The sequence below is a fragment of the Sceloporus occidentalis genome, unplaced genomic scaffold (genome assembly GCF_023333645.1).
Source record: "Sceloporus occidentalis isolate IW3139 unplaced genomic scaffold, rSceOcc1.0.p SCAF_5, whole genome shotgun sequence".
Classification (NCBI taxonomy): domain Eukaryota; kingdom Metazoa; phylum Chordata; class Lepidosauria; order Squamata; family Phrynosomatidae; genus Sceloporus; species Sceloporus occidentalis.
The window spans coordinates 97,710,934-97,723,124 of NW_028316985.1; the positions used below are offsets into that span (position 1 = coordinate 97,710,934).

Consider the following 12,191-nt stretch of genomic DNA (forward strand, 5'->3'; position numbering starts at 1 on the left):
TGTATAGGGAGACATGGTCCTTCAGATAGGACCCAAGCTGTTTAAGGCTTTAAAGGTCAAAACTAGCATCTTGAATTCTGCCTGGAAATGGACAGTTAGTCAGTGAACCTATTTCAGCAGGGGAGTTGCATGATCCCTGTAGCCAGCCCCAGTCAACAGCCTGGCCACAGCATTTTGGACCCACTTCAGTTTCTGAACAGTTTCTAAGGTCAACCCCACATAAAGTGCATTACAATAGTCTAAATGAGATGTAATCAAGGCAATCAAGTATGCCACCAATTTGGCAAGCAGAATTATATGGTGAAATAGTAAAATGTCTGAAAATTCATTCTGTTTGGGTAAACAAAACGCACAAAGGTTAAAGGAAATAGGATTGTGGTTGTCCATTGAAATCAATAGAAAACAAACCCAAATATAATTAGAATGAGGCTTTAATGAAACAAACCTTACAATTTTAACAACAAAAGCACATACAAAGGCAACATCCAGATTTGGGTAGAATCAAAATTGGTACTGTATCAAGTTTTAGCCCTTGGTTTCCAGTCACTCTGGGGAACAACAGCCAAAACAGGATTGATAAATTATCTCTTAATGAATTTGCCCCTTTTCTTTTATCATGACATGCTATTATGTTTCTTCTCTAGTTCATCTTTTGCCTCACTGTCAAAATTTAGACTGAAAACTAGTTGATGTCTTTCTTTTTTGTTATATTCTGTAAAACATTCAGGATACAACTGGTACTGTAATTATTTAACAACAGAATGATAACTTAATCAATGAAGTACTTGGATCACTACTTACTCCACCAGACAGACATTTATTTGAATCAAATGGGGGGCAGCCAGTTATTCTCCTTTCCCAGATGAAGTCTCCTTTCATGTTGACCTTGCAAGAGTGGCTTTCACAGTCATCCTGAATCATCTCATTTGGCTGTAAAGATTTGCGATTTTTAGTAATAAAATAATTCAACTTTAACAGAAAACAAAGTTTTTTAAAAGTTACAAAACAGTTTTTTAGTTTTTGGAGCAATTTACATTTTTATTGCCAGTTTGCTAGTATGTTCTACAAGCAAAGGCTCCCTGCCTCACAAGGATATGTCAGGTAAGAGTCAGTAGCTCTGCTGGGTCTGGGGGTCTTGCCAATATCAAGATAACCAATTAAACACACATTCTTTTCTTTACACATACACACTGTGGGAAAAGTAAAATGTAAGTTGGATATACTTTGCTATTTGTTTAGTTTGCTCCATTATATCAGTGAAGAAGCCTATTTTATTTGTTCAGGTCCCCTGTAAGTATCATGTAAAGAGATGGAGCTAAATCAACAAGAAATAAAGCATGATACTTTCCTGTGTCACAAAGAATGAAGAAATTTGCTAAAATTTCATCTTGAGTTTAAAATTAAAGGAAATGCTCTTGCAATGTGATGGAGTGGAGACTAAAGGCTAAAACACATGGCCCTGAAAGTCTGGCTCAAAGCTGGCTTGGGGGTGTGGTGTTTAGACAAGACACACCCTCGAGTCACCCGGAAGCTGTGATGGCAATTACAAACTGGCTGACTTCCAGGTGACTTAGGGGCATGGTGTTCAGATGTCATTTGCCCCAGAGCCAGCGGAAAGCTGGCTCTAGAGGCGAAGGGGCAGCTTTTTCTCACCCAAAATAGGAACACATTTTTCATGCTTCTATTTGGGATTGAAGCTGGCCAGGTTGGGGTGCAGCATGTGGCATGCGGTTGCCACGGCCCCAATCTAGTTTCGGGGCCGTCTGTTTCACCTCCAAAACAAACAAAAAAGTTTCATCTACACAGCACAGTGAATGTAGCATTTCAGGAATATGAAACTGCTAAGAAACAGAGAGGAACATCAGTGAAATGTATTAGGGCATGTCTGCCAGCCAAACATGAAGATCAACTGACCTTTAGGTACCAGATGGTTCTGTTCCTCAGCTGTATGGCACATACAGTGGGTAAACATTTTCCACAACAAGAGCCAGCAACTTTTTCCACCCTGTAATTCTGCAGTGAAAGATAATTAATAGTCTCTGAACTTCAGGTCTAACACAGACATTGATCATTCCATTAAGTGTAGTAATATTAGTTCCATTCATAACTTAGCATATAAGTGTGGCAATCACTGAAAAACATTGTTAGTCACTCTGAGAGGGTCCAAAGTGATGGTGAAGGTGGTAGATCTGCTGGGACCTCTGCAGTTTGGATGATTTTATCATTAGCTTTTATTGTGTTATTCTTTTGCTTCCATCATTTTATTGTTTTATAGTCTTCTGCTAATAGAATAATAGAGTCAAAGAGTTGGAAGAGACCATAAGGGTCATCCAGTCCAACCCCATGCCATGCAGAAAATCACAATGAAAGCACCCCCAACAGATGTTTAAAGACCTCCAAAGAAGGAGACTCAACTCTGAGGGAGTGTGCAAAGAAGGGCCTTTATGTTGGGAAGATTATGTTGAGGGAGTGTCTTCCACTGTCAAACAGCTCTTACTGTCAGGAAGTTCTTCCTAATGTTTTGGTGGAATCTCCTTTTCTGAAGTTTGCATACATTGCTCGGAGTCCTATTTTCTGGAGCAGTAGAAAACAAGCTTGCTTCCTCCTCAATATGACATCCCTTCAAATATTTAAACAGGGCTGTCATACCACCTGTTAACCTTCTCTTCTCCATACTAATCATACCCAGCTCCCTAATTCTCCCCTTATAGGGTATGGTTTCCAGCCCCTTCACCATTTTGGTTGCCCTCCTCTGGACATGGTTCATCTAATCGTATTATAGTATTAACTTTTCATTGTTTATTTACAACTCTGATTTACATAGAGCTATTGCTTAACAACTGACCATTTGGTTTGCACTAATAGCAGCCTGCTGCAAAAGTGTGTTGCTGTGGTTTGTCCTCTGAATAACACTCCTCCTGCAAAGAACATACCTGTTGCTTGCAGGAGCCACATTTGTTTTGTCCTGTTGTTACCATGACAAAAAGCAGGGGAAGGACTAACTCCTGTACAAATACAAGCAGTCAGCCCAACTCTAAATAAAGCAAACTGGATGACTTTATTGCACAGCAGCCTGCCCCCTCCTCAGCATTTGAAATTTCAATAATTCTTCTTGTGCCTGAAAAATGGTGGACAATAAAATTACTTTTCTCCTGCATGAAAAGTGTGAGATAATCATAATAGTGGTGTACAGACCACCCCTTTCACCGCCAGATCAGGGCCTCAGCTGCCACAGCAGCAGCCTCTGAGACCCTGATCTGCCACTTTCCAGGCCGCGGGAAAGCGGCAAAAGGCCGCTTCCCCGTGGCCTGGAAAAGGGTTTCCTTGGGGCTTCATGGCCCAAGGATACCCGATGGCGGCGAGGACAGAAAGAAAGGGGCCGCTTGGCCCCTTTCTGCTTTGTGTCGCTGGTGCAGCCGTCTAAAGGCTGCACCTAGTGACGCAAAGCTGGAAGGAGCTCCGAAATGGAGCTCCTTCTGACGCCACATAAATGGGGCCCCAGGCGCCCTCGCGTGGCGCCAGGACATCACTTCCGCGCTGCTCTGTTTGGAGGCGGCACGGTCATGACTCCTAATGGTGGCACCCATGTAGAATGGGTGCCGCCATTTTGTACGTGCTCAGCACGTACTAGGATTAGGGCGTCCAGAAGGGACGCCCTTTCCTAACCCTAGTACATGCCAAGCATGTACTTTTGGCGCATGTGGAACGCGCCCATGTCTCATCTCTCACAATAGCCAGCAATCACCCATTCCAATTAGGGATAGGAAATTCCTTTTAATAATAATAATAAGTTTTATTTATAAACCGCTATTCCGTGTTGATCATAGCTGTGTACATACCTTTTGAAGCTTGTTCTTCCAAACATCATTGCTTTATGGCATTATTACAATAAAACCACTGGGGTGCAAGCGAATGTGAATTTTCACACACTAGTGAAGGTAAAGCTGTCTTGCCAATGAGGTGTTGAAACTGTATGTTGTTCTTTTTGCAATGACTGGATTCAAATTTGCCAAGCTGAGATAGAAACTTTCACACAAGGGAGGGGCAGGGGCAGGAAGCTTGGTGTAGTTTATGAGGAAGATAGAGTGAAGAAGACAAGCTGGCATCAGTTTTGTCTACAAGTCCTATAGCTAGAAGGGGAATTGTAGGAGCTGTAGTCCAATATTTTTTCAAGGTCTATTTTTTTTTCTTTACCCTACTCTCTCCAGCACAAACTAAAATGCACGGAACTCAGCGGAGTTATACAGTCCAGCTAATGTTGGACTGAATGCTTCAGTAGCCCCTAGCTGGTATAGCCAATACTGAGAAATGATGGGAGCTGCAATCCAACAACATCTGGAGCTTGGAAGCCATGCAGGGTACTTGGATGACAGGCCAACAGCGAATACTAGGTGTTGAAGGCTAACTTTCAGAGGAAGGGACTTGGAAAATCACGTTTCAGGATTCTTCACCTAAGACCCTAGGAAAGTTACAGCCCCCGCCCCATAAGTTGATGGGCTTCTTCAAGGGGCATGTGTGTGCTTGTGTATGAACACACACATACACACTTTGTAATTTCTGCAACTCCTGGACCCAGAAAATTTATGTCTGGCTCTGTGGCACATCTCACCCAAGGCACCAGAGGAGAAGCAAAGGGACAGTCCTGGAGTTGGAAGAGATCCCCAGGGACTATCCAGTCCAACCCCCTTCTGTCATGTAGGAATAAACAGAATCCTAGAGTTGGTAGGGCCCTCAGGGGCCATCAAAGATCCATTAGCTTAACAAAAGACTGGCCCTTGGAAATATTAATAAAAAGGGGTAAGAAATATTAAATCTCCCATGATTACCTGCCTCTGATTTATAATGATTTTATCTTGAGGGTGGACAAGGATTGGAGGGAGGTTGCAGAAGAGAAGTCCAGTGGGTTAAGCTCTCACATATATATAGTTAGATAGATACATGGGTAGACAGATAAATAGATAGATATATAGATAGATAGACATGATGGATCTTATGTCAACAACACCTGTATCTAAAACTCTCAGGGAAAGGCATTCTGAGAAAGAGTTGCTGCCACCATGGGCTATGCTCAGGATGATCATGTATCCGGAACTTTCAGCTGAGAGCAGCAATCAATTCGCGCCAGTCAGGCAGTTTTATGTCGGAGTGATGTTTAACAGATACCCTCTATTCCGGTATCCATAGATCTCTCAAGGCAGAAGAGACTATGAACCAAATGGTGCTTTCATTAGGACTGCTTTGATGTAGAATTCCCTCCTCTGTGGCGAAGGGGGGTGAGTTGGGGGGAACGATCTAGGCTGAACAGGAAAATAAGGTGGGGGCTGGGGTTTTAAAGTGGGGTTTCTCTTTGGAGTTCTTCAGATTCAGCAAAAATGTGATCCAGTGTATTTCTACCTTCTCTACAATAAATTTTTGTTTTACAATAGCTGTTGTGGATGATTGGTTCAGAATACCCAAGTTTCACAGGCTGCATGCGGGCTCTGGGCTGTATTTTGTGCAGGGCTGCTTTATAGGGACAGTCCCTCCATAGACAGACATAGACTTTAGCAAACTGAGCTTTATTGTCGTTGGTTTAATTGTTATCAGTGGAAGATCATTTCAGACCAGAGTCTTTTTGAAAGTGTATTGTTAACCTTTAATCAATTATTTTCATTAATTTAGCAATGTTCATGAAGGTAAGTTCTAACACAGGTGTGAATCAGAAATACAAATACCACAGTTTGGAACAGATCTAAAATGTTAAAAAATCAATAGAAATCTCTTACCTTGGGGCAAGGTTCACAAGTTTTTTTCCTACATATCAGTTTGTATTTCAGATGCATTCCACTCTGTGGGCTGCACTGGCAGCTGGTGCATTGATCCAACAACACATGCTTCTCTGGCTGGAAAAAAAAAGTTTAAGAGTTTTGAGCCCTAACTAGATTTTCTTTTTCTTTCTTTCTTTCTTTTTTTTAAATCAGACTTTGCATTCATTAAACAAAAGCATTGACAAAATGTTTGGAACTCTCCCATTTTGAATTTTATTGGATTCATAGCCATCCTTGATAGTTCAAGCAAAAAATAATGTTATTCATGAAAATATTGGGCGGTCAAAACTACTACCCATTTGTTTTCATGTCCATTTTCTATTATTCACCAGAAACATATGTATATAATCATAGAATCATAGAGTTGGAAGAGAATCATCCAACCACCTGCCATGCAGGAAATCTAAATCAAAGCATACCTGACAGATGGCTATCCAGCCTCTGTTTAAAGACCTCTAAGGAAGGAGACTCCACTACACTCCAAGAGAGTATGTTCCATTGTCGAACAGCCCTTACTGTCATGAATTTCCTCCTAATATTGAGGTGGAATCTCTTTTCCTGTAGTTTGCATCCATTGTTCCGGGTCCTGTTCTCTGGAGCAGTAGAAAGCAAACTTGCTCCCTCCTCAATATATCATCCCTTCAAGTATTTAAACAGGGCTATCATATCACCTCTTGACCTCTTCTCCAGGCTAAACATCCCCAGCTCCCTTAGTTGTTGCTCATAGGGCTTGGTTTTTTGATCCTTCACCAAGTCGCCCTCCTTTGGACACGCTCCAGTTTCTCAACATCCTTTTTGAATTGTGGTACCCAGAACTGGACACAATATTCCAGGTGGAGCATGACCAGAGCAGAATGGAGTGGTACTATTACTTCCTTGATCTAGACAATATACTTTTATTGATGCAGACTAAAATCGCATTGGCCTTATTAGCTGCCGCATCACACTGTTGACTCATGTTCAACTCGTGGTCTACTTGGACTCCCAGATCCCTTTCACATGTAGTCTTGTTCAGCCAGGTGTCACCCATCCTATATATGTACATTTCATTTTTCCGCCCTAACTGCAGTACCTTTACATTTCTCTGTGTTGAAATTCATTTTGTTAGCTTTGGCCCAGCTTTCTAATTTATGAAGATCATTCTGAACTTTGATACTGTGCTCAGGGGTATTAGCTACTCCTGCTAATTTGGTGTCATCTACAAATTTGATAATTATACCCCCAATTCTGTCATCCAAGTCATTGGTGGTATACACACTGCCCAAAAAGGGTGGTCTATCCGCATCTTGTTTTGCTTTGTGAGGGAGCCGTAGCGGACAAACCACACAGCTCCCTCGTGCAGCAAAAAGAACCTGCAAAAAGCCATAGTGCGCCAATGGTACATTTACAGCGTCACAATGACGTCGGGACGTGTGGATGCTAGGTGTCCATCACATCAAAATGGTGGCGCCCGTGTGTACAGGGCGCTGCCATTTTGACGCTCTCGTCACATGCTAGGGGTGAGGCACGTATGGGCAGTGTGCCCTCTGCCAACCCCTAGCACGTGATGAGGGCGCACTTTACGCCCGTCTGGAGAGGGCCATTGATAAAGATCTTGAACAGCACTGGGCCCATCTGTGCATGGTCTGTAAGCAAAATGACTATGTCTGTGGTGGATATTTATATCCTATTTCATACCTTTCAGTGGTGCTTGATGTTACCACAAGGTGTAACAAAGATTTCCATAGAATTGACAAAAGGGGCCAGATCAACTGATGTCTTTCACTCCAGAGTGATAAAACATTGATTGAGACAATCCCTGGATAGTTGAACAGAAAGGGCTAATAAGAACACAGCATGAGGTGAGGTAGAAAGTCTGGTTTTTGCTTTTGTGATGGGACTTTCTTTGTCTCCATCGCAAGAGGAAAGGCAAAAAGCCTGGGTGGGCTCAGAGTGATCTGATCAGCAAATCCATTTAGCATTTATTTTAGTCCTATCTAGTTCTTCCACATGTCCTTAGGTCAGTGTGACTCTTTACATGTGTAACTTTCTAGTCTCCACAGGTCATCATTTCGCATTATTGGCTTCACTGGCAGTAGCAATCCGTAATATTTGGCCACAAGTTCCCCTGTCTCTGGTAAATAGGATTGTACTGCAACACATTTCTTACTGTAATATGTGGCAAATCACATCCCTCCACATACCCATATATTCAGATAGAAACAAAGCAGATGAGTGGGGACTACATTATGACAAAGTAATGCCAGAAGTGTCCATACTGAAAAGTCTTAAGGAGGCACTCAACAAGACTGTGGGCTTCCCCTGTTAAACACCTGTGTAAAGAACCCCTGTAGGCCTGGTCTTTATTCCCAAAGTCTGTTAAAGAGCTCAGTCAACTGGGACTCTAGTTATGTAGAGAGCCCCTGGCTACTAGCTAGTTCCAGAGGCAAGTCTCTGACTAACTTCCTCTGAGCAAGTACCCACAAGCCCCTTGAGGGAGTACTGAAAAATAAAGTGTAAAATTGAAGGAGATGTCTCCAACACTGTGCCCAGGTGACCTTCTTCTTCTTCTTCTCTGTACTCCAACCCCAACTTGACTATAAAAAAAATGAATGTGCCTCTCCCAGCAGCTCTGTAGAATGAGTCTTCTAGCTCCTCCTCTTTCCCATTTCCAAAAGAAATGGCTCACACTTTTAAAATTTTAAGCTCTTATGCAAGCAAAGTGGACACAGAAAACCAGGGTCCTCTTTTGCAAGGAAAAGAGCCTCTTATTACATATCTAATTAGGCCTGTAGTTTAGCTTGTAGTTTAACTGCCATTTCCCTTTTTAATTTCATATATATGTTCTAATAGCAGCTGAAATAGCAGTGACTGACCAAGAAGTGCACTTCAGTGAAAACAACCTAGGATGATGCCACAACAGAAAAGGCAAATTCTATGTTAGAGTTTATTGGGAAAGGAACAAATAGCCAGTATTGTACCTCCAGTACCAGACGGAGTACTAGTTGCTGGGGAACATGAGAGGGAGAGTACTATCCAACACATGTTTGAATTCCCATAAACTCATGGTTGGTTATGATGTCAAGAGAAGTTTGGAATTAGGTAGGTCTTTGATCTGATCAAGAGTTGTTATTGTTATTATTATGCTTTATTTATATAGCACTGTAGTTTTACACAGCGCTCTACATACAAACAATAAAACAGATAAAAGTAAATTTGCCCATGGTGTACAATCTAAGAAATAATTAATCTGGCTTTACTTCGCGAACAAAGAATACTCATCCCGCGCTTTCTACAAGCGTGTTGATGACTAAAAAGGCCAATCCGAGATAAACAAGTCCTGTTACAGAAGGCACAGCAGAAAGTTTCCTTGGGTGATGTTTCTGGTTTGTGCTTCTTTCTGCATTGTCATTTCTCTTCAAGACTCGTTTGGCATGAGCTTTCAAAAAAGGCTGCAGCATCATGGATAGTGCGTCTCCATGCCTCCCAGTAGGAGGCCAGGGCGGACCATTGTTGGTGATCAATTTGGGGAGATGTCATTTCAGGGAGTCCTTTTATCTCTTCTTTGGAGCGCCTCTCTTATGGTGACCTGTGGCGAGTTCACTGCAGAATACTATTTTGGGAGGCGATGGTCCTTCATCCTAGAAACGTGTCCTGCCCAGCGCAGCTGTGTCCTCAATAGCATGGCCTCAATGCTAGTGATCCCTGTTTGCTCAAGGACAGCAACATATGTCACATAGTCAGTCCAGTGTATATTTAGAATTGTGCATAAACAGCGCTGGTGAAAGCATTCGAGGAGTCGTAGGTGTTGGGGATAGGTGACCCATGTATCAGACCCATAAAGGAGAATAGAAAGTACAATGGCTCTATACACATTGATTTTTGTGCTTTGCCTGAAATGTTTGTTACTCCAGACTCTTTTGTGAATGCACTCTATGCCTTTGCTAGTCTGTGATTGATCTCTTTATCAATCTTGGCGTCTGAGGAGATGATGCTTCCCAGGTAGGTGAACTGCTGGACGGACTTAAGCACATATTTGCCTACAGTGATGTGGGGATGTTAGTGTTCTTTCTGAGGTGCAGGCAGGTAGAGAACTTCCGTTTTCTTCAGACTGACTTCCAGCCCAAAGAGCTCTGCAGCTGTCGCAAAGCAGGATGTTAGGCACTGAGGAGCTGCTTCCGTATGGGCAACGAGGGCAGCATCATCAGCAAAAAGCAGTTCACTGACTAGATAATTTTGAGTCTTAGTGTGAGCCCTTAGATGGCTTAGGTTAAAGAGGCTACCATCAGTACGGTAGCATATATAAATGTCGCCTTCTTCTTCCAAGATCTGCTGTAGCCCTTTGGAGCATCAAGCTGAAGAAGATTGTAAATAGAGTTGAGCGAGAACACAACCTTGTTTCACACCATTAGTTATTAGAAAGGGCTCCGAGAGAGCGTTGCCATATCTGACTTGACCTTGCTGGCCTTCATGTAGCAGGATAATCATTTTGAGGAATTTAGGGGGGCATCCTAGTCGTTCCAGGATCTGCCACAGACCTTTTCTGCTCACAGTGTCGAAGGCTTTGGTGACGTCAACAAATGTTACATAGAGTCCTTTGTTCTGCTCTCTACATTTCTCTTGCAGTTGTCTAAGGGCAAATACCATATCAGTAGTGCTCCTATTAGTTCTAAAGCCACATTGGCTTTCAGGAAGAAGTTCTTCTGCAATGGCAGGAACTAATCTGTTCAGGAGTATCCTTGCAAGGATTTTTCCAGTGATGGAGAGCAGTGTTATACCTTGATAGTTTGAGCAATCGGATTCTGCTCATTTTTTCTTATACAGGCTGATGACGACTGCATCTCGGAGATCTGATGGCAGTTTACCTTTTTCCCAGTAACTCACAAGGAGCCCGTGGAGTTTAGCATGGAGTACATGACCATGTTTCCAAGCTTCAGGTGGAATTCCATCAATCCTGGCTGCCTTGCCATTTTTCATCTGTTGTATGGCCTTAAGGGTCTCTTCCAAAGTGGGAGCTATGTCCAATTCATTTTTCATTGGTTGTTATGTCATATGTTGAATAGCTGAGTCTTGGACTACTCAGTTGGCACTAAAGAGGCTTTGGAAATGTTCAGCCCATCGGTTCAGAATGGAAGCTTTATCAGTGACTAGTGTTTGACCATCTGTACTGTATAGGGAGTTTTGGACCTGATATGTAGGTCCAAACACTGCTTTAAGAGCTTGTAAAACCTCTGGAATCACCCAGATCTACACAACGTTGTGTCTTTTCTGCTACGTTGATACACCACTTGTTCTGAATGTCTCAGAGTTTTTCTTGGAGTTGACTACATGCGAGGCGAAAGGCTGCTTTTTTACATGGCAAGATGGCTGGGCGAAGTGTGCCTGGTGAGCAGTTCTCTTCTTTGCCAACAGCTCCTGGACCTCTTGGTTGTTTTCATCAAACCAGTCTTGGTTTTTCTTGAGGGAGAATCCTAAGGATTCTTCCGCAGATTGCAGGAACCTGTTTTTGATATGTTGCCAAAGAGCTGTAGGAGAAGAGTCTACAAGATGGTCTTCAAGTTTTGTTTGCAAATTTGCTTGGAAGTTGTCTCTCATGGCAGCTTGTTGAAGATTGTTGACGTGGAGTCTCCTGTTTAGGATGCCACCCCTCTTAGGTTTAAACTTAAGATTTAGTTTACATCTTACGAGGCGATGATCTGTTTGACATTCTGCACTGGGCATCACTCGGGTATGACGAGCATCACAAATATTTCTCTGGCGCACTAGGATATAGTCAATGAGGTGCCAGTGTTTGGATCGAGAATGCATCCAGGTTGTCTTCATGCTATCTTTCTGCTGAAAGATGGTGTTTGTAATAGTCAGCTGCTGTTCTGCACAAAACTCTAGCAGGAGGCATCCATTATCATTACAGTTTCCAACACCATGCTTGCCTAAAACACCTTTGCAGGCTTTGAAGTTATTTTCTACTCTGCAATTGAAGTCACCAAAGATAATGATTTTGTCTTCTGCAGGGACTTTTTGTATAAGGTGGCGTAGGTCTGAGTACAATTTGTCTTTCTCCACAGGGTCGACTTGCATAATTGGGACATATATACTGAAGAGAACAACATGTGGGAGGCGTAAGGAGATAATGCGATCAGAGTGTCCTGTTGGCAAGGTTTTGAGTTTGGAGGCAATGGAGTTTTTGATCATAAAGCCTACACCTGAAAGATGTTTTTCAGTTTTGGGTTTGCCAGACCAGTAGAGTGTGTAGCCGGCACCATGTTCTTTAAGGCTGCCTTCCTCGTGGAGACAAACTTCACTAAGAGCAGTGATGTCAATGATAAGTCGTGACAGTTCATGGGTTATTAGAGCAGAACGATGCTCAGGATGTCCACTATCCGCAGAATCTTGCATGGTTCTGAT

At 42.6% G+C, this 12,191-nt stretch overlaps 1 protein-coding gene across 1 annotated transcript in view; it reads right to left on the reverse strand.

Moving 5' to 3' along the window:
• Nucleotides 1-12,191, reverse strand: part of VWF (von Willebrand factor) — a 248,454-nt gene that overhangs the window by 23,440 nt on the left and 212,823 nt on the right. Inside the window, exons 46-48 of the mRNA XM_089527208.1 lie at nt 5,766-5,882; nt 1,915-2,013; nt 802-930 (exon numbers count right to left, since the gene is read on the reverse strand). Of these exons, the coding sequence (XP_089383334.1) occupies nt 802-930; nt 1,915-2,013; nt 5,766-5,882 (345 nt within the window). The remainder of the gene's footprint in view (nt 1-801; nt 931-1,914; nt 2,014-5,765; nt 5,883-12,191) is intronic.